This window comes from Protopterus annectens, chromosome 5.part0, assembly GCF_019279795.1.
Source record: "Protopterus annectens isolate FY-2018-M chromosome 5.part0, PAN1.0, whole genome shotgun sequence".
NCBI lineage: Eukaryota > Metazoa > Chordata > Ceratodontiformes > Protopteridae > Protopterus > Protopterus annectens.
In genome coordinates, this window is record NC_056735.1 from 993722890 (window position 1) to 993749870 (window position 26981).

Sequence of the window (26981 nt, forward strand, 5' to 3'; positions counted from 1 at the left end):
CAACCCATTTGTTATGACTGCAGATGCTATCCAGTTCGGACATCTACATTTATGGTAGGTACAAAACTGTACTTTTTGGGTGGTGTTTTTTGCATTCTGGCGTCTGAGGCAAGAAAGACTGAGTATATGGTGTCGGTCATGCGCATTTGTACTGGCACGTACTGACGTCAGTCTCGGGCGCTGATGACCGACGCCGGTTCTAGCCCTTTGGTATTCGGGCCGATTGTGGACTGCAGCAATGGAGATCCTCGAACATCTACATTTATGGTAGATACAAAACTGTACTTTCCGAGAGTGCTTATGAGTTGTCTGTTATGAGGAAGGTTAGCAAGGCTAGGCCCGAGTCCTCTTTAGCTGCATCTTTTCCCTCCGACGTACCCCTTGAGGTTGATAAAAACCTGGAGGTGCGTCCAGAGGTAGGGTCTACTCCCTCAGCGGGTACCAGAATGGAAGCCATCAGGAGTGCGGATCCTAGCATGTCCGAGGCTGTGCAGATGTCCAGTTTGGATGACTTGGGAGAACCAAGGCTTGTTATTGCAGAAGACTCTGGAACTGTTGCAACTCCTTTGACTCGGGAGGTGTCAGAGGTAAGGCCTACGTCCGCCATTTCTCCCTAAAGGGAAAAAGATGTTAAAAAGAAGCAGAAAACTAAGCATGTTCCCACTACTTCTACCATACATTGGATTTGGAAGTTTTTTTCGCAGGGTCTCATTAAGGTTCTGATTTCTCTGAAGCCTCCGGCTTCTCCTCTAGCCGGCCTGGTCTTCTCCTCATCCCATGTGCTACAGTCAAGGTTCCAGGGGCCTTCTTCAGGGCAGTCTGTGGAATTCCAGATTCATGACACTGATTCTGAAGAGTCTTCCTCAGATGAAGACTCCTTGGCATATTCCACCCAGATCCCTTCTCCCCTGGAATGTGCTCCCCCAGAGGAAGAGTCTAATGTGGGTGAGTCTACCACTGAAGAGCTTTCCTTTGGCGAAACTATTAATAAAATGAGGGAATGCTCTCAGATCTCAGAAGAACAAGAGAGATGTAAGCTACTCCAGTTAGACGCCCCTGCTCCTTTAGCAGTTCCACCAGTCCTGCCAGCCTTCTTAGATGCCTTTAAGGCAGCTTCCAAGACCCCAGTCTCACAGGCCCCTGCTTCTAAAAGACCTGATCGCTTCTGTAAGGTCCCTGAGAATTGTAGGTTTAATGCCCCTCAGCTGACCCAGCTGTGGTTTCCATTACTTCTGATAAAGCTTCAAGGCTATCTCACTCAACTAAACTACTTCCTTCTGATAAGGAAAGAACATTTTTGGAAAGATTGGGTAAGAAGGTATATACCTCTTTCACCTTGGCTATTAGGTCTTTAAATTATCAAACACACATGTCTAGGTATACTTTGGCCTTGGTCTCTCAGGCTACCCAGGCTGTATCCCCATTACCTGAATCAGTGGCTAAATCCTTGGCTCTTTCACTTGTAACAGCCTCCTCCCAGGTAGAAGGCACTCAGTCAGGTGCAGTTATGATGCAGTTAGAGGCCTCTTACAGAGCAGCTGCCTGTGCATCTGTTCTCAGAAGACATTCCTGGTTACGTCTCCAGGCACTCCCTGATGACATAAAGGCAAAATTGCTTGAATGCTGCTCTGCACAATTCCTCCCTTTTTGGCAAAGCTGCTACAAGATTTATTTACATCACTGCAGGAAAAGGGTAAGGAGCTTCATGATTTCAAATACTTGCTTGTTTCTCCAGTTGTAAATTTTTCATAGGAATTCTCCTGTTAAAAGTCCTTTTGTCAAGAAACCTGCTCACTCCACCACTTCTGCTCCTTCTGGAGCTAGGCCTCGTAAACCTTCTAGGAGACACCCACAGGCTAAAGCTGTTACTCCTGTTGCTGTTGCTCCTTCTCAGTAGCCCTTTCAGTCCAGACAAAGTCCTGTGTGATGCTCTGCCTCCTCCTTGTCTCTTCGCTTCTGTCTTTCCCTTTCTGGTTGGATGGAAATCACTCAGGACTCCTGGGTGATTTCAGTTATCCAAAGTGGGTATTTTATGACTTGGGAGACTCTCCCTCCTTTTCAGGTAATACCTCACCACCCAGTCAACTACATCTGTTTCCCCTGATTCTTGCTCAACTTTCCCATCATGGCACCATCCAGTCTGTCCCTCCAGACCAGCTGAGGAAGGAATTCTACTCCAAGATGTTTTTAGTTCCAAGGAAAGGTGGTCCTTGGAGGGCTGTTTAAGATCTTTCCCTACTAAAACACTTTCTTGGTGGAATGCTATCCCTGCCCACTCTCCTTCCCCTAGTCTCTCCTCCTCAGCTTTTTTAGCTTCACTGGATCTCAAGGGTGCATACCTGCATATCCAAATTCATCCTCACTTCAGGAATTATTTGTGTTTCTTTGTGGGCTTTTGGCACTGTCAGGTTACTGCCCTGCCCTTTGCCCTTTCTACAGCCCCAATGGTATTCACAAAGTGCCTGGCCCCAGCTATTGCCTATTTGAGGTTAAAAGGCTTACAAGTCTACCCATACTTGGATAATCTGCTTTTCCTGGCCAAAAGTTCAGATTTGTTAACCCAACATCTGAACATAGCTACTCCCTTTCTGCAGAGCCTAGGCTTCTCAATACATTTCAAAAAATCATCCCTTCTACCAAGTCAAGACCTTATTTTCCTGGTGTGCAGGTTCCACATAGACTTGATTATGGGTTTCCTTCCTGTAGAGAAAGTAACTTGTATCATGGGCTTCTTGGAGGCTCTTCTGCCTCTTCTTTCTATCACGGCCAGGGAGTTTCTGAGGTTGCTGGGGTTCATGGCCAATACTATTCCCCATTTTGCCGTTTGCAATGCTACACATGAGGAAGTTCCAGTGGTTTCTAAAGACAGTCTGGTCCCAGCATGCTCACCCATTAGATGCCTTGATTCCCATGCTCCCCTGTGTGAAAAAAAGTTACATTGGTGGATACAGCATCTCAGTCAGAATCCGGGCCCACCTCTTCAGATACTTCAACCAGTTCAGCAGCTTTTTACAGATGTCTCTGACTTGGGTTGGGGAGCAGCCTTTGGTTACTGGAATGTTCAGGGTCTTTGGTCCCCTTCTCAAAAGAAGGAACATATCAACATCAGGAAAATGAGGGCTGTACTTTTAGCTATACAGACCTTTCACTCTCTGTTTCAGCCTGGACCTGTCAAGAGCCTCACAGACAATACCACAGTCCTTTGGTACATAAGCAAGCAGGGGGCCACAAAATCTTATCTTCTCTATCACCTGGCCATCAAGGCTTGGTAAATGGCTACTCAATACAAAGTGACACTACATGCTGTGTACCGTCCCTCAGCTCAGAACTTGGTGGCAGACGCATTAAGCAAGTCTATGACACACTTTCACGAGTGGATGCATCACAGGGATGTGTTCCTGGATGTAGTTCACCGGTGGGGTAATCCAGAACTGGACATTTTTGCCTCCCCTATGAACAGACATCTTCCTTGCTTTTGTGCAACGGTCCCTCGTCTTCAGGTGTGGAAGGTAGATGCCCTATCTTTCTCATAGGAGGGGATGTTTCTCTATGAATTCCCCTTGTTCCCCTTAATTTAGAAAGTGTTGTTGGAAATCCTGCAGGAGAAACCCAAAATCTTGTTAGTGACCTCCTTTTGGGCAAGACAGCACTGGTTCCCTCTTCTTCTGCAGTTAGACAAGGGTTATCACTACAAGTTACCTCATTGGATGGGCCTACTCACTCAGGGCAAAGGATCATTGATTCACCCCCATGTGTCAACCCTACAGCTAACCTTGTGTGTGATCAACTTTTGATCCCTTTCAGGCACCTATTTTCTAAGTATGTGCTACAGGTTTTGCAGGAGGCCAGGAAACCCAGTACCAGAAAATTTCCAAGTGGAAAAGATTTTATATTTGGTGCCAAAAAAGAAAAGAGGATCCCTTTGCTGCAGGCATTCCCTTAGTACTTTCTTACCTGTGTGAGTTGCTCAATAGTGGTCTTTTCTATTCTTCATTTAAAGTCCATTTCTCTGCCTTGTCTGCCTATTTGCTTAACTCCCCCCTTAGCTTCCAGATTAGAAGTTAAGCTATTTCTTAAAGGCGTTCTACATTTAAGACCTCACAGGAAACCAGTTGGTCATCTGTTCATACCTTTATGAAACATTACAAATTGGATATGGTTTCCAGGTCCAGGGCAGGTTTTGCTGGGGCAATCCTCCATGGATTTCTGGAAAGTGCCTCCTCTTAGTTTTTTCCTACACTGTCCTCCACCTGGTGTCCCTTTGCAGCTTTACCACTCTCCCATATATAAAGAATACTGCAATATTGTATAGAAGGATGTAGAATAGTTGTGTAAAATCTTACCATAACCACAGATGTCCTTCTGTTCTATGTTGCACATTCTCGCCCTCCCGCCTTCCCCCTACAACTTGCTCTTTCCTAGGATGATCTCCTTAGGCTCCCTTTGGACTTCTTTCCTTATGGGGCTTTCTTATTTTGAGGATTGTACGTGCGGACGTTCCTTTTATGGCTGATGCTGACTGTGCCTTCGTCCCATGTACAGGCAGTGTCTCTAAGCTTTTTTATACAGGCCGGATGACTGGTCAGTTGGCAGAATACTGTAACATAGAAGAGAAGGACATCTATGGTTATGGTAAGATTTTTACACAACTATTCTTTATGATAGTCTGAATATGTTTAGCAAAGGCTGAAGAAGCTATAACTGAAAATTGTATGGAGTCCTGTACATTTCTTTATGTTTGGTACTCTCCATGAACAAGACAGGAGGACTTTGAGACCCATCATAGAGTTTTACTTGCTTTACAAATGGGTGCAGTATGTTGACTAGGATGGTTAATTTTAGCATTTGTATCCTGTTAGAGTATGGATTATGATGTGATGTACTCAAGACTATTTATTTCATAACCAACACACTGACTATGTAGTAATGTTATTTTTATTGTGATTAAGGTGCTTTGGATTTCTATTATTTCATCCTATTCTGATTACCCACTTAATCCAATGCAGGGTTATGGAGACAGAGTATATCTAGGGACTGCATGGCCAAAGGCATAGAAGTTTGTCCTGAATGGGTCACCACCTTGTCATGTCTTAACACAAACACAGTTGCGCTCTTTCAGTGTCACACTTCACATATACCTATGGGTAGTTTTGAGAAATGCCAGTTAACCTACAGCATACGTTTTAGGATGTGGGAGGAAACCAGGCGACCTGGAAAAAGCGCGTGCACACAGATGCAGGGAGGATGCGTGCAGATTCCACATTAAAGGGATCACATCTATTTATTTGTTGACATTTGACTACCGAGAAAATCCGACTGGGTAGAAGCCCATTTTCAGCAGAGGCCCAGGGAGAAAAGCTCCAAATTATTACAAAGCATTTTAAGGACAATAATTTTACAGTCTTCAAAAATAAAACAAAAACATCTGCAGTTTAAATAACTCTAACAAATTAGGCATAATATAAACAAATTGGTTAAGAATCAATACAAGGTATATGACAATCATTTCATATTTAGAGAAATTTTTGACAGTTTGTAGAGAAATTAAAGGTATGTTAGTCTAATACAAGTAAGAATTGTAATATGAAGTGGGGGGAAAAACAGGAGGTCAGGGAAGAGACTCAGAAGTAAGTGTAGAAAGGAAAGTAAGGAGATATAAGGAATAAAAAGGTACTTGTTCACATTTAGGGATATAGTTTATCCTGGTTTTGAGCCAAATACAGACAGTGCCCAGCAGAATTTGCTAAGTTTGTAGACAGACAGGAGTTTTTGGTCACTTGATTGTAATGACCAACTGGGAACATAGTTTTGTAGAATGTCTTTTAGTGCTGGACAGGCAGATGGCTGCTGGATAATTTTATAGGTGATAAAAAGTTGTGTTTGCTAGTTGATATGGCAGTTCTAAGCAGTTAATGCTTTTCAGTGCTGTACAGTGGTGGGTCCTGAAAGGGGTATGTGCTGCTAATTTAGCAATTTAAGAGCTAATATGAAGAGCCAAGGGCTGTCAGGCAGCAGTGCTGACTTCTAAATGCATTTATAGGTATTTCCTCCCTTTCTCACCTTGAGTATAAAAACTTTTGGTTTTAGATTGTAGTGTAAGATTTACAGTGGAGCATCACAGCTGTGAATGACAAGTTAAATTTGCCAGGAATTTTTTTCCTTTAATTTGTTTTAAATACCTTTAAACTGCCTAGGACCATCACTGTTAAAAAAGCTTCTAAATTCATTGTTTGCTTTGGTATCAGGTGTGTCATAGAACCATTTCAGTCTGAATGTTTCATCAGTCTTTTTGCATAGACAACCAGAGACGTACCTCCCTGGACTACATGAAAAGAGACATAAAGGAGCTCTCTGATCTTGTAGCCCAGGCAGGTATGATCCTAGCTCTGAGTAGCGCCACACTTGCCAGAGATCACAACCTCATTACCTCAGAATGATACCACAGTACAAGCAGAAAATGATTGACTTCAACAATTGGCTAAGTTTCTGGTGTCATTCTAAGAGGATCCAGTATCTGTCTGCCTGGGATGAAATGATCGACAGACCTCGATGCTTCGCCTGAGATGGTCTGCACCTGTTACCCCAGGGATTCTGGATACTGGTATGAGTAAACACAAGAGGCCAGCATAGACAGTCTAAGTACTTTTATTACATTAAAGATAAACACAGAACAAGAGTTGCCCTGTAAAATAGGTCAAGTTTCAAACCGGTTTCGGCTTGGCAGCCTTCTTCAGTGAAAATAACATAATTTAATGACCAAACTCATGATTATTTATACATGACACCAACCAATAGTAAACAATGGTATGGTCCAACCCCAAAATTAATGTCAAGGTATATACAAAGTGCAATTGCATTTTACTAATTAAACCTAAATTATTTCTAATAAAATACATCACATATATATAAAAAAATATGATGTAGAAGAAATATTACATAACCACATAGTAACCAAGGTGTATATTTCATTCATATAGATACAAAATACAGATTTAATCTAGTTAAATCAAATTCCACAAGTGTGTATCCCTCTCAGCAAAAATAAGTAAGGAGTGTACAAAAACCTAGCAACCATATATAATAATAATGTTATTCGGCAAATATTGAATATATGAACATAATAATGTATATTTCACATATCTGTTAAACTACCATGTATATATTCAATATTTGCCGAATTAGTAAAATGCAATTGCACTTTGTAAATTATATGTTATTTTCACTGAAGAAGGCTGCCAAGCCAAAACCGGTTTGAAACTTGACCTATTTTACAGGGCAATTCTTGTTCTGTGTTTATCTTTAATGTAATAAAAGTACGACTGTCTATGCTGGCCTCTTGTGTTTACTCATACATTGGTTTGGCCGAGCACACCGTACTGGCGAGGTGTGGAGTTTGTTCCATTCTGGATACTGGCCAAGGCTCTTGCCACCCCTATAGTGCCTTTTTTAGGCAATGTCGTAAAGACAAAATTACCACCATAACAGCTACAAGCAAACAACATCTGAGGGTTATGCTACTCAATGCTAGAAGTCTAAATCTCAAAATGCACTTGCTCGAAGCACTCCTTAAAATGGACAACGACATCTGTGCAGTGACCGAGACCTGGTTCAAGGCTCCGGAGAGCAACTGACCACCAGGCTATAATTCATACCACACCTTTCGGCCCCTAAGCCTGGACCAAACCATTAAAGGTGGTGGTGTCTCTATATTCATAAAGGATATGCACACCTCCAGACTAAGTAGCCCAACATAACACATCAGAGATACTTCAGGTACAACTAACAGTGGGTAAAACTGCAATCCAGGTTGTAGCCTGCTATAGATCCCCTACCATGTCCCAAGACTCCCACTCCACATTCAGAAATACACTGAAAAATATTAGGGTACAAGCCAATACCCTTATATTGGGAGACTTTAGCTACCCATCCATTAACTGGGAAAATTACTCATGTACCAACACAGTTGCTCAGCGTTTTCTGGAATTCATTAATTCCAGTGCCCTGGACCAACTCATTCTTACCCACACCAGGGGTAGAAACATCCTTGACCTGGTCATTACTAACATGGGTGACTGTTGCTCTACACCAGTAATCAACTCCTCCCTGGTCAGGTCTGACCACAAGCTAATCACCATGGATATCCACATCCCACCCCCTAAAGGAAACCACCGTAAAACATTTTCCAAAGCCATTTTTGGGATTCTAAAAACAGAGGTGGCTAACTTCACAACACCCATGCAATTTGAAAACAGGTGCATGACTGCTGAATCATGCACTAATGCACTGTATAAGCGCATACACAACTGCTTGGAATGGGCCATACTAAACAGAACCAAGATGCTTTCCTCTTAAAAAAAAAAAAAAAAAAAAAGCCAATCTGGTGGTTCCCCACCATAAACAAACTCTACAACAGAAGGAAAAAACTGTTGCAGAAAAGGGTGAAGTCCCAAGACTGGAAAAACTCCTTTGTTAGTCTCACCAAAAAACTGAAATCCATCATCAAATCCTCTAAAACTAGCTATGAAAACAAAATTGCTGCAGATTCTAAAGACAACCACAAGGCATTTTATAGTTATGTCAAGAATCTACATGGCAGTACTCAGAGCCGCTCTGAGTTGCAGCACAATGGCAATACATATACAGAACCAACTGATATTACCAACATATTGGCTGACAGGTTCAGTGCGAATTTTACCCCCTTTTCACCCCCTAAAGAGCCTATCACAATACCTGAGGAATGCCAAGTCCCTATTGTTATGGCTACACAGGTAAAAACTGCACTGTCCAAAGCCAAGAATACAGCTTCCATGATACCTGATAATATCACTGGCTGTGTTCTACATGAATTACAAAGTGAACTGGCACCACACCTGAGTATCCTGTTCAGTCACAGCCTCATTTCAGGCTTTGTTCCTACCAAATGGCACACGGACATAGGGAATCTCCAAACTCTGGACCCCACGTAGTATGGGTTTGTGAAAGGTAGATTATGCCTGCTCAGCCTGATAGACTTCTTCGAGTCTGTCACCAGAGCTGTGGATGAGTGCAAGGTAGTTCACACAGCCTACCTAGATCTTGCCAAGACATTCAACACCATCCTTCACTTGGCAATCATAGATAGACTCACTAAACTAGGCATAAACCCCTGTGTAATAAGATGGGTTGCCAAATGGTTCGCTGATAGAACCCACACTGTGAAAGTAGCGGACTTCAAATCTGACTAGCAACCAATTACAAGTGGTGTCACACAGGGATCGGTCCTAGGTCCTCTCCTGTTTGGATCTACTTCTCTGAAGTTCAAGCCAACACAAAGGGACTCTGGCTGACCAAGTTTACAGATGATTGCAAACTGGGAGCCATTATTGATTCTCCAACTGATGTAGACATTTTATAAAAAGACCTCACTGACACCATTGATTGGTGCCAGAACCATGGCCTTAAGCTCAATGCCAAAAAGTGCATTGTAATTCCCTTTGGGAAAAATTCGGTGCCCATGAACTACCACATAAGTGGTAGTTCACTAAACACCGAAGATGTGGTAAGAGACCTGGAGACACAGGTTGACAGCAACCTCTCCTTTGATAATCACATTGCTGCTGTACTCAGAAAGTCCTTCTATATGGCACATCTCATTACAGAAGGTTTCTCATCCAGGAAGAAAGAGGTCATAATCCCTCTCTACCCGTCCCTCATTAGACTGACTATAGAATACAATGCCTCATTTGGTATGTACCTTCTAGATACCTACAACAACTGGAAAGGCCACAAAAATACCTCACTAAGAGGATCATAGGCCTTAGACACATGCCCTTTATGGACAGACTTGAAAAAGTCCAGCTATACTCTCTTATCGCCTACTTAGAGACGATCTCTGCTTGACCTACAAAGCTATGTCTGACCCAGAGCTGCTAGATATGCTACACCAAAAGAAATCACAATCCCTCCATGCCACATGCTCCAGGGACCTTACCCTCATTACCACAATAAACAGAACATGTTGGAGGGACAGGTTCCTAACCCAGAGACTTCCCATACCCTGGAACAAACTTCCCATTCACGTCAAGCAGAGTACTTCACTGGCCCTCTTTAAGAGAAATTTTGACGAGTGGGTGGGCAATAGGAAGTTCACCCCAGGGATCACTTCAGTGGCCTTGCTTGACAGGGGCACTGGGAACTAGCTTTGGGCGGCATGATGGCATGGTATCTTTTTGGGCTTGGCTTATGTAGGCTCTAGGGCCGTTAGCCAAGCACACACCTATGAGCCTGTGAACCTGTATAAAGTTCTTTCATTAGTTCATAGAGCTACTTAATGCATTCAGATATATATGAAATCATTTTCACATTCTAACTGACCAGAAGTCATGAGATATGCTGTACTCTGGGACAGCAGTTGGAGATCGCTCGATCATAATTATAACTTTTAAATTATTTAGGTCTTGTACAGTGAGTGAGGCTTTCCGTTCTAATAGTTCTATTAATACCGGGATATAAGCTGGAAAGATGTAGCATAGATGTTATTTTTTACTTGATCTAAATTGGAAATTTGTAGCATAGGTGTTTATTTTCACTGTGTAAGATGGAAAGTTGTAGCATGAGTGTTTATTTTCACAAGTTATTTTGTACTTTTGTTATCGGACCCATATACAGCAGCAATTAGATCAACATAAGTAAATTGTTCCATCTACTTTTAAATTTTTTATGTAGATACTTTGCGTGGAAAAGAAGATGGCAGGTGTTTTTTTTTTCTTGTTAAGTGTCTATGGGAGGTGTGGGGCTTGAATGAATGTTTGGTTCATAATAGGCTAACTGTAGGTTATGCAGCAATATTGCCATGGTTATCAGCCTGGCTGTGTGGCACAGAGGGGTTTAGCCCTAACTGGGATCCAGGCAACTGGAGTTCAGTTACGGCCACAACATTGGAAGAGCTAGGTAGGCAGGTAGGGTGGCAGAGGAGTGAAGAGGCATACAGGGATGGGACTAGGTACATGGCTAGCACATGGGATGGTGAGAAGTCTGTATTGGAGACCATGAAATCCAATGGTTGCCCTTGATGGAATGGTAGAGCTGCTTGTTGGTACGCCTCCTTATGCGAGTGAGGAGGGGCCAACATAGTCAGGCCATGGCGTGTTCCCTTCCTTCACAAGCTGAGCATGTGCAAGAGGACTTGGGGCATAAAAAATCCAAACCAACTATGATGATGGCCCTCTCCCAGTTGATCCAAACCCCCGTGATGGGGAATGAATGGGCCAATTAGCTGGGCGCGGACTGTTGATCAGAAAGCAGCAGGAGACAAAAAGACTAAAAGTTTGCCCATTATTTAAAGCCATCTGAAATGTGTATCTGTTTCATAAGCTGTACCATTGTGTAGTATAGCACTAATTACCACCCTTCTGTCAGTGATGCTGGATTTATACATCAACACTTCTGTGATTATTGCTGATATAAACTAGAGTAATTTAAAACATTTTTCTTGCCTTCATGTGTATGTCTTTCTCTGAGGTGAAATGTTCTGCAGAGGCAAAAATGTTTATGCGGCATACTGCCCATTGGCAAGTTGCTTTGAGTGCTTATACCTGTACACAGATGCTTGTAAGTTAGGTCTCCAATAACAGTGGGTTGTAAAATACTTGGTGTTTCTTTTTTAGACTCCAAGTGTAGAAGTTTTAATATTTGTTTGTAAGGAAAGCTGTAATACAGGGCTTACTGAAAAGTCTGTGGTCTGCATTGTATTTAAGAATTTTGTATTGTGAAGTTACCAACAGCTTAGTATTGTCAACAAGTTCAGTTTGATTCAGCTCTCTGCTTTACTGACATTTTTGTTTTGGTATATACAATTTACTGCCTGTAAAGAGACTCCATTTAGCCAGACAGATAGCTTAGTTTGAGAACAATTTCTATATAGTAATGTTCTCTAAAGTAAATATTTTACCCTTCCACTTTACTACTGCACACTCTCTGTCGGCTATATGGGAAGCCTGAAGTTAGAATATATAGCTAGAGGAGTGAAGCAAGCTGATTCTTAATGTAGGTTTAATTTTGGGGAAAGCCGACCTGTCTAAGGAGAACACAGTCTTCTCAACCAGTAGGAACTAAGATTGGTAGATATAACTTTCCCAGACTACAAAAGCATCTCCCTTTCCCATGATTCCCAACATCTCTCCCTTTCATTTTCCATTTTTTTCTAGTGCTGAAAGTGTTTGGTTGGATTGTAAAGACTGTAAGCTACTTAGTTTCAGGTTGAAAAATCCTTTTTTTTTCTCTTTCCTCTCCTGTTGACTGATTTTGTGAGTGTAGGTTGGTGGCCTTCTACTTGTTTCTTGTTTTCTGATTGTTCTGTATATTTGTCTCTTTTAGGGCGGCCACGGTGGTGCAGTGGTTAGCGTTGTCGCCTCACAGCAAGAGGTTCTCCGGTTTGATTCTCGGCTGAGGTGCCTTCTATGCGGAGTCTGCATGTCCTCCCTGTGGTCGCGTGGGTTTCCTCCGGGTGCTCCGGTTTCCTCACACATACCAAAGACATGCAGTAGGTGGATTGGACACTCTAAATTGGCCCTAGGTGAGAGTGTGTGTGTGCCTTCTGTGGAAGGTTGGGCGCCGGGCTGGCAACTCAACACTGTAAAACTACACTGCCAATCATGAGCGGACAGATGATCCGCTGTGGTGACCCCTAAACGGGAAAAGCCGAAAGAAGAAGAAGAAGAGTGTTCCATCTTTTGTGGTTGTCCTTTTTTTCATCTTCCTTATTAGCAGCACCCCACCCCCCCCACCCCCGTCCGCTGATCATCTATCTGCCTGCCACCACCCACCACTGCCTATTTATAGCTTCTTGTTTTTCTCCCCCATTGCTAGTGAGTTTTACCTACTTTTTTGTAATATGAACATTATGTAGAGTAGATTTAATGTATATTTTTCCTCTTATTGGCTTTTTTGTGAAAGTCACTGATGGCTCAAGTCTTTTTCCCTGGTTGTCTTTCATCCCCAGTACTACAGTTTCTTAGTCTAGCATTTTTGCTGGCTAATACTGTTAAAGGTGTTATTATTTTTTTTTTTTTTGAAGCCCCTTTGAGGCTAGTTTTACAAGTTGCTTCTTGCAAGTATGCCATCTTTTGCAGGATTGAAGATACCCTGTAAGCCACTTTGGGATGTTTTCCTAGGTAGTTTTTCAGTCTAGTTGGTCAAGAAGCTTAGAACGGAATGAGAGATAATCCTGACACTATGGTCCTAGTTCTCTAAAAGGTAAGCACTGCATCTATTTTTTTTTTCTAGTGATGCCATGAAAGTGGAACAACAGGTTATGTAGTTTCCGAGAGGCTGAAAGAACGCTTTGTCTTACTTGCTGCCATAGCCCATAGGACTTACTGTTCCATATTTGTTTATGTTTGCTTCTAACAGGAATTGTTTTTTCTTTCTTTAACGAATCACCAAAGCCCCAGGAAAAGTATAATTCCACCATGCTGCAGGGTTTGAAATTCTAGCATACCTCTCTGGAATTAGACATGTATGCATTGGGAGTGGTCAGGCCCTTCACTCCATCACTCTGTATGATGGATGTACGTTGCACCATCTTTATCTTTCCTCCATCTCCCTTTCACAGCAAATAAGTTGGAGGTGGGAGGCACTGTAAGCTGTTTGGCCATTGTTATGATGGCATGAAGATGCGGCTAGCTCCACACTCCAGAGAGTTATTTCATGCCTTTCCAATGGGGTTTGCTGTTTTTGCTACTCTAACTGATGGAATTCATATGGTCACAGTTCATGTCAGCAGGTCACTACAATAGATTTTGCGTAAAGTGGCCTTTGCTGCAACTGGTTAGATTTCTCTTCTCTCTCTCTCTCTCTCTCTCTCTCTGTCTTTTTTCTAGCAGCATTTTGTCCCTGCTGTCTGTTCATCATCAGCCGTCTTCTGGCCAGTCAGCCTGTTTGTTGCACATTAATGGGGTAAGGATCGACCAGTAGAGACTGTCATCAGGGGTAGTTTGCATTTTTATTGTTTTCTCTCTCTGGCTGGGCACCTTGGAGCAAAGTGTGCTGGGCTGTCCTTATCTGCTGTTATTAAGAGAAATTGACAATTAAGTAATATTTGATGGTTTCTGGGAACATTTTTATGGTATGGTTAGATTTGTCTCATAGCAAAACATAAAAGTACTTTACTTTTTAAGTTTAACATATTGCACTTTTGCCAAATCCCTTCCCTTTTCTCTAATTAAAGTAGTTGAATTAAAGTAAAAGCCAAAACAAAAGAAGAAAGGTGTAAGATGTGAGGTAGTAGAGGAGATAGTAGTCAACAGTCTAGAGGTGAGGAAAGAGGAATAGTTGTGGTTAGATATAGCTTATTGGCCACTAGACTTGGAGTAGGAGGTAACAGAATTTTTCTGGTTCATATTCATAGGTGTGTACTAGGCTAGTGGCCCTGGAGCCTTTACAAACCTAGCCCAAAAGAAATTGCCCAGGCACTGTGCCACCCGATGTTAGTTCACAGTGACCATATCCAGTAGTGAAACTGGAATGATCCATGGAGTGAACTTTCTGTTACCCATCCACTCGTCAAGATTCCTCTTGAAGAGGGCCAGTGAGGTGCTCTGCTTGACATGAATGGGAAGCTTATTCCATAGTATGGGCAGTCTTTGGGAGATGAACCTTTCCCTCCAGCATGTTCTGTTAATTGTGGCATTGAGGTTGTGATCTCTGGCTCGTGTGGCGCTGGGGGATTGGGATTTCTTTAGGTTTAGCATTTCAAGTAGGGCTGGGTCGGATATGGCTTTGTAAGTCAAGCAGAGATCACCTCTAAGTAGACGATAAGAGACTAAAAACAGCTGAAGTTGCTTGAGTCTGTCCATGTAGGATATGTGTTTAAGGCCTTGGATTCTTTTTGTGAGGTACTTTTGTGGCCTCTCTAGCTGTTGTAAGTGTCTGGTCAGGTACATGCCAAACGGGGCATTATATTCGATGATTGGCCTAATGAGGGATGAGTAGAGAGGGATGATGACCTCTTTCTTCCTGGATGCGAAACCTTTGGTTATAAGATGTGCCACGTAGAAGGACTTTCTGACCACAGTGGCAATGTGGTGGTCGATGACTGTCGACCTGGGTCCCCAGATCTCTTATGGCCCCTTCAGTGTTCAGTATCAATGTGATAATTTGTGGGAACTGAGTTTTTTTTATAAACAGGATGATAACGCATTTTTTGGCATTAAGCTTCAGGCCATGGTTCCGACAGCAGTCATTGGTCTCAGAGAGGCCCTTTTGTAGGATGTCTGCATCACTTGGGGAGTTGATAATGATTCTAGATTGCAGTCATCAGCGAACTTGGTCAGCCAGAGTCTGTCTGTGTTGGCCTGGACTTCTGAAAAGTAGATGCCAAACAGGAGAGGGCCCAGGACCGAGCCCTGTGGGACTCCACTCTTGACTGATTGACAGTCTGACTTGGAATCCACAACTTTCACTCTGTGGGTTGTATCTGTGAGCCAATTTGCAACCCACCTAATGATGTAAGGATTGATGTCTAGTTTGGTGAGTTTATCAGTGATACCTGAGTGGGGAATGGTATCAAAAGCCGTGGTGACTGTCTCAAAGAAGTCAGCCAAGTTCAGCAGGCAGGATCTCCCCTTGACAAAGCCGAACTGTGTGGGGTCAGGAGTTTGGAAATTGCCTGTATCTTTGTTAAGCAGGTCCATGATATTTTTCTCCATAGCTTTGCATACCAGGCTTGTCAGGCTAATGAGGCGATATTTGCCAGGGTCTGTAGCTCCTCCCACTTTATGGAGCAGGATGACTGTAGCAGTGAGCCATTCATTAGGGACATAGCCTGAGGTAAGGCTGTGATTGAACAGAGCACACAGATGTGGTGCCATTTTGTTTTGTAGCTCATGTAGGATGCAGCCATGGATATTATCCAGTCCCATGGGCACTGTATTTTTGGCTTTGGACAATGCAGCTTTTACCTGTGCCGCAGAAATAGTGGGTACCAGGCTTTCATGTGGTATTGTGATAGGGCCCTTGGGGGGGGGGGCCTGTAAACTTAGCACTGAATTGTCGGCCAGTATGTTGGCTATGTCTGTTGGCTCAGTATAGGAGGTGCCATTGTACAGTAACTCAGAGCAAGTTTGGGTATTGCCTTTGAGGTTTTTGATATAGCTATAGAAAGCTTTGTGGTTGTTTTTGGTGTCAGCCGCAATTCTGCCTTCACAGCTAGCTTTAGAGGATTTGATAAGGGATCTCAGCTTTTTCTTGAGACTGATGAGGGAGGTTTTCCAGTCTTGTGACTTCATTTTTTTCTGCAACAGTTTCTTCCTTCTGTTGTAGAGTTTATTGATGGCTGGGGAACACCAGATTGGCTTCCTTTTTTTGGAGGAGAGCATCTTAGTTCTGTTTGATATGGCAAGGTCCATGCATTTGTGTACATGCTCATAGAGTGCATTGGTATATGATTCAGCAGTCATGCAGCTGTTTTCCCTTGGCATGGGTGACGAGAAGTTAGCCACCTCTGCTTTTAGGAGCCCAAAGTTGGCTTTAGAGAAGTTTTTCAGGGTGGTCACCTTAGCAGGGGGTGTAGGTGAGATGGAGATTTCCATGGTGATCAGTTTGTGGTCAGATTTAACCAGGGAGGAACTGACTATAGGTGTGGAACAGTGGTCTCCCATGTTGGTGATAACCAGGTCGAGAATGTTGCATCCTCTAGTGGGGGAAGAATGAGCTGGTCCAGGGCATTGGAATTGATAAATTCCAGAAAGCGCTGGGCCTGTACATTGGTACTCTGAATAGTTTTCCCAGTTGATGTAAGGCTAGTTGAAGTCACCCAGTATGAGAGTATTGGGTTGGACCTTGATAGATTCCAGGGTGCTTAGGAAGTTGGTGTGTGAGTCTAGGAACATGTTTGGGGTTCTGTAGCAGGCTATGACTTGTATCACCGTCTTACTCAGTGTTAGTTGTACCTGAAGTATCTCGGATGCATTATTCTGGGCTACTGGTCTAGAGGTTTGTGTATCCTTTAAGAATATGGAGACACCACTGTCTTTGGAGCTTCTGGACGCATTCTGGGGCTGAAAGGTATGGAATGAGTTGTAGCCTGGGAGTGCAAAGGTGCTCTCTGCCTCTTTAAACCAGGTCTCCGTTACAGCACAGATGTCGACATTCTCCATTTTGAGGAGAGCTTTGAGCGAGTGCATTTGTTTGTAGCTGTTACAGTGGAATTTTGGTCTTTGGAACACTGCCTAAAAAAGGAACTATAGGGGTGGCAAGAGCCTTAGCCAGTACCCGGAATCCCAGGGGTGACAGATGCAGGCCGTCTCTGGCAAAGCATTGAGGTCTGTTGATCATGTTGTCCCAGGCAGACGGTTACTGGATCCCTTTAGAATGACACAAGAAACTTAGCCAGTTGTTGAAGTCAGTCATTTTTTGCTCGTACTGTAGTATCATTCTGGGTGACGGTAAAATACTGCTCAGGACTAGGGTCATACCTGCCTGGGCCACATAATCTGAGAGTTCCATCACATCTCTTTTCATGTAGTCCAGGGAGGTATGTCTCAGGTCATTCACACCCACATGGACAGTGACTGATTCATGTTTGTACTTGTTGTGGAGTGACCTGAATGCATGTGTTATGTGGTGGATCCTGGCATCTGATAGACAGCTGACTGTCACCTTCTCTTTGTTCAACCTAGTGAGTGGGACATTGGTGTGCCTCACAGTTGAGTATCCTATGATTAGTACATTGGGCAAAGTGTTTTGCCTTAAGGGCTTGGGTTGAGGGGCATACTGTGGTGGTGAGCTATGTATTCTGGGGTTGATGTTGTGTTGTGGTGGTCGAGTGCATTTCTGTCTCGGGGGTCTCTCTTGTTTGGGTAAATTTTTGAGACCCTCCGCGAAGGTGGGTGGATGGTTTGTGTTTCTGTGTGTGGGTTGTGATGGTTTGTGTTTTGGAGGGCTGTGTGTTCTATGTAGTGAGTTGCAGGTGTTGACCTCCTCTTGACCAGCTAGTCCTTTCTTGGTTGGAGCATGTACTGCTTCCATTTTGGTGATATAAGTGCATCTCTCACGGGTATGAATGTTGGGAGGTAAGAGGAGAGGGTTGTCTGTGTCCATTAGACAGTTGCCACACTGTCTCAGAATGCCCAAGTGCACCTGGTTAGCAGGAAAATGCACAGGAAATTACTCCACAATCATACCAGGTGGGGTGGTCATAACTAATAAGTACTGGTGCTGTTACTGCATAGGAACAGCTAGTGTTGTTAGCACGTAAGTGTGCTACAATAAATGCTACAAAAGCCTGTTAAAGTGCTAGTCAGTTATGCTAATTGAAGTGCAAGAAGTAAAAGAAAAAGTTTGTTCTAAGGGGAAAATTGAAGAGTAAACTTTCTGGCACCGGTAATAGTTTACCTCAGCTGAGCACCACTGCATGGTGTGCAAACATGGGCTTTTAATCCAGAAAGTTGAAAGGGATGTAAAAAAATGCCCAAATGGTCAGTAAACTACAATTTCTGGACCAGAAACCACTCCACTCCTCTTGTGATAGATAGGCTACCTAGTGCTTACCACTCCCACTGATAAGCAAGAAGGCTTCCCTCCAACACAGAACGTTCTGGGGGTCTCAGAAACTTGCAAAACAGTCCTAGATACAGCAAATCTGTGTCTGGACTAGACTAGTTACAGGAAAGGCAGGAAACAAGCAGGTCTGCAAAGGAGAATGCAGTCACTGAATCGTTGGTCTAGACTGACTTTAGTCAGTGGATACAATAAGGAAATGGCGAAGGAAGGGGCTATGCTAGGATGGCTCATATAAGGGCTGTGCTAGGATGCCTCCAATGATTAGTGAAAAAAACCTTGGCAGTTGGCGCAGAGGGCTAATGCTGTGTGCTATAGTTTGTGTTGTACAGAGTGTGATCCTCTCACTCGTCCTTTGCTTACTGCGTGAGCATGTCACTTAACCTGCCATTAGTCCTGGGTTACCTCCTGAAAAGGGACTGTGTTTCCAGTGGGGCCTACCTCATTAACAAATGGGTATTATTAAAAGAGTGGATGCTAGACACTGTATCTTCCACAGGAGGAGAATTGTGAGACCAAGAGGTAAGAGCACCCTTACTCACTGATGGCCACACTCATGAGGATTTCAGATGTCCCATCTATATGTTAAATATCCTGTGGCACTAAATAAACAAAAAGGCAGGTATGAGTTTATTTATTTTATTAAAACTGCATGCACAGATTATAACACTTGGGGGGTGGTATTCAGAATTGTTCTCCATACCATGGATTTCATAGCTTGATGCAGCCCATAGCTGCTCAGTCATATACAGAGACTGCCATAGCATTGGAATTCCTAGAAAAAGTGCTGCATGGTAAATTAGAGCTGCCACGTTACAACCAGCAGTTATGCTTGGAAACTGTAAGGAAGAGGCCGTGCTAGAATAGCTCACGTGATCAGTGACACAAGAAAGGTATGGAAGCTTTCACTTGACTGGCCTCAAATACAGCTCACTCAAACATCAGTTACATCCTTGGCTGATGTCATGGACAAGCTCTGTCCTTGGTGGCCTGATGGTCAGGACCATTTGGTCTTAAGATTCTACCAGCCACTCCCGAAGGCACCTCACTATGTCTAGACAAGTGTTCAACTGCTGGGACATCTCGGATGCAAAGAGTCTCTTCACTGGGGACACCAGCAAGACCTTAGAGATCACCCTGGTGAAGGTTTCTTATCTAACTCTGCTGGAACAAGCAAATACTGGTGACCTACCACCAGATGCATCAGCTGATGCAGATGTGAGTGCTCACCTCCACTCCTGTGCACCATACATGGACGTGATGGGGGGGGGGGGGACAAGACCAAAAAAAAAAATAACACATCTAGTACACATATGACTTACAAATGAAAGAACAAATGTGCAGTGTGGTAATATACATAGTATACATGCTGTCCTGCCAGGAGAATTGTTCATCCCTCCTGAGGTAGGCTTTCATGTTCTTTTCATGCTCCTCTGCTTCTGTGAAGGAAGGTTGGATGGGCTTAGTACTTTGGCATGCCCACTAAAAGAAGAGGGAGAAAATAACCGCAAATTAGCAAAAAAAAAAAAAAAAAGTACTTGTAGTACAGTAGTTGGCACACCCTCCTTAACCTCTGTTTGCAACTGGTGGAGCAGGTTGAGTGATGCCATCTCAGGTTGCTTTATCTTTGCCTAAATTGCTCACCAGAGAGGTTGATGTCAGTGGAATCACTTATCGTTCTGGCAAGCTTGTGCCCAGCATCCACTTTATAAAGGACACATCATGGTGGTTCAGCAGATTGTTTTCAAAGTCCCTGTGGAGGAGGTATAGGAAAATCATGGTCTCACACACTCACAAGGCAGGTAGCCCTCTGTATACAGCTGCATATTAGGATGTCACAAGATGAGCATCGTAAGGCAGCAACTCAGCACTAGCGAAAGTGCCCATAGCACAGTGTTGCCATGTTGTGAGCTTAAGCTCCCTGCATATGTCTCAGCTCTGGGACAAGCAGGCTACAGCTGCTTGGTTAAAAAATCTAAATGCGTCATGGTATGGATTCAAAGTCAGCCATGCTAGATTCCCTCATAAACATAATCACAGTGCTGTGAGGCATATTGTAGTATAATATAAAGCAGAGTCTGTATCAGGAGACTGTATTAAGATGAGGAAGTCAGGAATTAGAATTTCATTGAAGAAGGCATTACACTTTGATAAAGGGATACAAAAGAAAAACAGGACACCTATTAATTGTACTTCTGCACTGTACTGCACAGTCGTAGTGGATATCAGCAACAATGGAGGCAACCACTATATGTACATGAGGTATCACAGCACAAGGGCAAGACAGGTAGATGACCAGCTGTTGGAGGGATGTGTGGCAGGAATACATCACAGGGGCATGATAGTTACATATGCAGCTTTGATGGGAGCACATTGTGGCCTCTACATACAGAGGGTAGGACATGGTACAGAGGATACAATAACCCCTGATTGTGGATGACAACATAACTATATATGTAGAGGGTGGAGGGAATGCAGGGCTTGGCTACTGATAATGTGTCCATCACTGTTGTTTGTGTAGGATGGGTTGAATGGTCACAGCACAGTAGTGGATTGGTACATACATTTTGTGGGAGGAGGCATTTCAGATGCATACGGGTTAGCCAAGGACAGTCTTCTGTGAACACACACTGGCAGATGTGTAAAGCAAAGGTGTAAACATCTTGTCATGGGCCTGTAAGAGTGGTAATGGCTGGAAAACTGCACTGCCCAGGAGGCTGAGGTGCTTTTGGAGGCCCTACCCCACACATGGAGTCTCCTTCCTGGACAAAGGCAAAACAGACAAAGCATTCTGGGGCCATTTATATAGGGAGTGGTGGAGATCAGTGCTATAGGTAGTCATAGTAGGACCATAGTACAAGTGTAGAGAAGAATAACGGATATGTTATTGCATTTGACTCTGTGGCATAGAAGGTAGGAAGGAGCCCTGCCTAAGATACAGGCATCCAGGATTTGATTAACAGACCAGGCACTGGAGTAGCCTTTGAGGGGAAGGGAGAGGAGTGAAGGGGCTGTGCCTACTAACCTCTGCCTGGGGGTGCAGACTGAGTACTGTGAAAAAGAGTTGCCACTGGTAGTGGAGAACACAAGTGGAGTACAATCCAGACTGGAGGGGGACAGGAATGCTGAGGAGGCAGTGTGCTACTATGTAGGCAGAGCATGGCCTTTTAGTGCCCCACTGCAATCTCCTTGAGGATGTGGCCCCAGATTGGCATGTCACCATAGAGATGAGGACATTCACATCACTGACCATGTCTGATAAGAGTCTGAAACTATCATGGGGAGTTAAGGCACAAAATTTGTCAGCCTACAGTATGACACTGTCCCCTGTCAGTCCAACACTTGTCCTTGGCAGCTGAAGGGGAATGATTGTGCCTGATGGGAGGCTGGGAAGATGAGGTGATGGTCAGCAGGAGATGGCCTGAAAGACTTGCTATTGCATACCAAGATCAAAGCATGTGATATTTCCAGGGACATGTCCAGTGCAATAGGTGGACTACATACACAGTAGAGACTCAGAGGTAGAAGAGGTCCTGGTATCCCTGACTGGGGAGGATGAGCAGTTCCTCGTACTTGGCAGTAGCTTGGCTATTGGAGATGGGCTTGGAATGACAATCTGAGTATCTGTAGAGGATGTACTTGGTTAGTATTAGCAGGGACATTTCAGTGGTCTGCAGTGTCCTTTTTTAATGGGAACATACTCGGCAAAAAACTTTGCACATCTCTTGTTCAGTTATACCTAGGGTGTAGCTGCAAATGCTTTACACTTCAAGGTATGTATATTGCTGTATGATATTTACAGACAGGTGTCACGTGCCAGTATGTATACAATATGTGTGTGTGTGTGTGTGTGTGTGTAGGGGGGTGGGGCATATGTTTCATTACTGCCACAGGTAGGGTGTATATCCCATCGTCGAATTCTTAATTTACCGAATACCTAATCGTTGAACTACCTATTCAATGAACAACCTACTCATTGAAGTGGAATTCATGGAAAGGTTTTACATAGCCATCCTGAAAAAAGTTGTGGAGTGGCATGCTGACTGTCTGTACTTTACCCATTACCTCATTGTAGTGCGATCTTGGAGTTGGTATATTTAATTTGCAGGGGGTGTGGGGGGAGCAGCCCCCCTACAAAAACACACAAAAAAAAGTTTACCTTTTGCTGTGTTGGCCAAGTAAAATCTTTCGATGAATTCCACTTTAATGATAGGTCATTCGCTGAATAGGTAGTTCGACAATCAGGGTTTGAAGATTAGGTATTTAATAAATAAAGAGTTTGGCGATGTGATATAGACCACACAGGTATGCTATCTTTGTAAATTCACATGTTCTACAGGTGAAGGATCCAGGATGAGAGGCTGGCCCATGTCTGATGTCAGTAGGCTAACTGTGGTTGGTGTAGATGAAGATGGCAGTCTAGGTGTGGCACTGTCAGTGATGTTAACATTGGAAAGTTCACATACATCACCCACACATGATTTAAGAGAAGAGGGGTAGGCCAGGTTTCTTGCATCACCAGTGTTTAATGTTGGACATCCTGTTACCATGAGTCCCACCCAGCTTGCAGAGAAATCACTACCACAGATGGCATCCGTCAGCCATACTGCCTGTGTGTGCTAAGCATGCAGACAGTGTTAGGAGAGAGACATGTTAGTGGGTGTTATTGCCATAACTCCCAAGTCTTTCCCCAACTTGTGGGTAATACTAGGTGTCAGTAGATAGATATGCAAATCAGTAATCCAGCTGTACACACGTGGTAGAGTGGTGAGTATGGTATGTGGCCTGTGTGACAGTGCTCGACACCTACATGGCTTGCACATGACTTGCAGCTCCTACACAGTAACTTGTAGAATAGGGATGAAGGAGTAGGTATCGCTTCTGACATCCTTGGTAGCTTGCATGTCATCCATGGATGCATACGAGGCACATTTGGCTGTCTTTCTTTCTGCCTCTAAAGACCATGTTGACCATGTCTGTGGGAGGGTTCAAAGGCACGAGGGATAGTCACATGCCAGCCATATGCAAGGAACACACACCATTCTGTGGATTGCATTACTCTCCTCCTTTGGCCACTGCTGTCAGTACACCTAGGTGTCACTGAGTTTACAGTTGTGGCTCATGGCATTGCCCAGGTTCTACCACTGTGATGCATCATCACTCCATATACTGCTAGTCACACAGGTCTTGTGTTGTCTGCTTTCATCTGATTTAACCTTTGGGTTGTCAGATCTGTTCTCTGCAACTTTTTTGGAAGTAGTGGATACAGTGCTTTGACTCCTTCCCTACCCATAATTCCTTCTGTTCTCTTAAATTACCTGTGATCTTATTTTATTTGCTGCTCCTATTAGAAGGACATTGACTTCAAGGGCTGTGATCTTCTGTACGAGATATGTGCTATGTTTTTTAGTCCCCACAGACCTCATTGTTGCCATCCTGGCCCCCAGTACCTATTTCCCACTATGGATCTACCAGCTACTCTCCAACCCCACCAGACTTACTCCATATTTTCTAGGGCTGGTCGTAATCTTGAGGGCGTCCTGGGGGCTAGGCTCATCTGTGCTTCTATCTGGGGATTTTTTTTAATGACCTACCCACCTCCCTTTTCTCACCTACTACACTTGTTTACATCTGAGGGTAACTTTGGACCACACCCCCCTTAGGAGAGTATCAAGTGTCCTTCCACCTGGGATGAGAAAACACATCCCTTCCCTGCTGCTTCATCAGTCTCCCCAAGTTGCTAATTAATCCTGGATTGGCTGGACCATAGTCAGGGCTTTATCTCTCTCTGTGCACTGAAAGGGCTGTTTTTGTCAGATTTTTCCAGCCTGTTTTCCTTTCTAGTCTTTGGTAGGGTGGTGGTTTCTTAACACTTTCATTTGTTTTCATACCTGTTTAAAAATAAAACAATAAAGAAACTTTTCAGGAGACTCTCCTTTTCCCCTACCCACCTTGCATGAGTTGCTTGATCTTTTTTTTTATTTTTATTTTTTTTTTTACCTTGATTTCCCATTAAGGGACTGAATGTTTTTTTCGCCTAGTGAGACTGTGTTTAGCTGTTAGGGTGCTTAGCTTCTGTTCTTTTTCTTCACTGTGTCTTTTTTTCAGTTAATGTACTTTTTATGGTGGTCAAGGTTGAAAGCTTCAATAAGTGCTCAACCTGAGCCTGTGGGCACAAGATTCACCTGTGGGACCTACTTTGTATGTACTGTCTGGGTGTAGCCCACTAAGGCTTGGACTGTGAGGCATGTGCAACTTGTGTTACTACAACTTTACAGGGACACAAGGACAAAGGGGTCATTAATGGCCTTTTCCCCACCCAAATGGGAACATTGTCTCTTTCTGTTGTTCCAAAGTCGTCTTCATCTGCTTCTTCACCAGCAGAGAAGACAGAAAAACAAAGATCCTCTAAGGCGATAGAGAAAGGCAAAACTATGGAAAGAGAGAAGGAAATGGAGAGCGAGGCTAGGAAGTGTTCTCTAAATCCAGTTGCTCTTATGGGTATGGGCCTGAAGACTATGAAACATTCTAATCAGGAAACCATTCAGATTCAATCACCAGTGCCTCCTCCACTCTTTTTGTAAGAGCTTGAGAGTCCTAGGCTCCACTCCCCTTTCATGCAGGAGAGGTGCTCCTTCCATCCACATTCAGTGGCTTCTTCTTCAAGGTCCAGTCATTCCACAAAAATTCTTACCAGAACAGATGTCAACAGAATGATGAGGAAGTTCCTCCATATGCAGCTTCAATTGGGGTCCTCTTTGGGTACTCTGGTTTTGGTTCATGCCATTGGTGTCCCAGATTCCAATCCGACCTTCAGATCTAAAGTTCACAGATCTGAGCCACCACAGAGCACCTTCATTGGAACAGATTGCCCTTTCGTCTTTTACTTTGGCTGTATCTGTTATTGCTCAACCCTGATATTGTCAGACTGCAATGAGTCTTGATGTTGAAGCCTTGGTGTCGAGGCTTGAGGGATGGGATAGATTCCGATGTTTTCAGAATCGTCTATTCCTCTCAGTGCTACAGTGCTCCACAGCTCAGCTCTGGTGTCTGCTTTAGAGCTGGGGCAAGTCAGGGAGGAGATTGATGTTCTTTGTGTTTCACTGTTGCAGTCATCACACTTGGGTTATCTGGATGCAGGTAGTCCTCAGTTGGCCCGAGTACCAGAGACTTAGTATTTCCGCTTCGGATGCTGTCGCTTCTTCCCTGACATTAGGTCATCAGGGGTATAAAAACAGGCAGCCAACGTCATTACATCAGTCTTTCTTGCCGAGGAGGAGCGCGAAGCAGAAGCAGTTAGCAAGTGACGGTCGGACGCTACCTGAATTTTTCATTTTTGAGTTGAATAATCCTGAAGTCTTCTAAAGCTAAGTACCCCATTGGGGATCCTTTTTTCCTGCTCATATCGATGTCAGAAAAAGTTAATAATTGTCTTGCCTGTGGAAAGCAAATACCTTACAGAGATTTTCATTTTTACTGCGTCACCTGTTTAGGCCCAGACCATGATGTCCCTCGCTGTCGTCTTTGTGCCTTGTTTAACGCCCGAACCATTTGTCATCCGGCTCTTTTTTTCACTAAATTCTTTCACTCTCGATCTCCATATTCTGAAATGGCTTCAGTAAGCCATCTGACTACTGATTTTCCGAAAAAAACGTAAGGATAAAGACAGAGACAGACCGCATAGGTCCAAAACTGCCGATGACGCTTCCGTTGAGCTAGTCGCCAGTCTGCCGGTACTCAGTGAGGCGCCTTTGCAGCCCCTGATGCCCGCTTCAATGGGTTCGCAGGCCTCTGCTGAGACCCATTCAGAGTCCAGTATGCCACAAGATGCTTATTCGACTATGGAACCAGCTTCTACCTTGGATGGGTCCGGAGCCGCTGTGCAGGCACTGGCTTCTGAGGCAGTGTTTCACTCTACCGATGTTCGAAACAAACTGACAACTTCATTTCTAACCAAAACTACTAAGTTTCTTAGGCTCAGAGTACACGCTACACCAAGAAAACTGATGACCAAAGTGCATGCTCAGGCACCCATGCCACAGAAACAAATGCTTAGAATGGCTGAAGACCTTATTACGCTGATTAGGGGAAGTCAGCCTTCCCCTGCAAAGAGACAAAGAATCCAGTCCCCTTCAAGTTCTACAGACCAGGAGTCTGATGGCTCTGACCTTTCTGATTATGAAGACATGCCCTTATCTGCCTGTGAGAATTCAGATGCAGAGGAATCCATTCCCTCTGCCTCCCCTCCAGAGGATTTTTCTTTTGGTGAAACCTTGCATACTTTAAGAGAGTATTTCCATTGGGAATGCCAAGACTATTCTCAGTCCAAAAAGAGACTCAGAGAATTTTTAGAGTTGCCTCAGCACAGGCCTTTAGCTATACCCACTGTCCTGGATGTTGTCGATGATATTTTCATGGAGTCCAGTCTTACTCCTGACACTTTA

At 43.8% G+C, this 26981-nt stretch overlaps 1 protein-coding gene across 1 annotated transcript in view; it reads left to right on the forward strand.

The window, feature by feature from the left end:
- Positions 1 to 446: 446 nt before the first annotated feature.
- ERBB2 (erb-b2 receptor tyrosine kinase 2) overlaps positions 447 to 26981 on the forward strand; it is a 2110185-nt gene continuing 2083650 nt past the window's right edge. Inside the window, exons 1-2 of the mRNA XM_044071955.1 lie at positions 447 to 587; positions 705 to 1185. Of these exons, the coding sequence (XP_043927890.1) occupies positions 447 to 587; positions 705 to 1185 (622 nt within the window). The remainder of the gene's footprint in view (positions 588 to 704; positions 1186 to 26981) is intronic.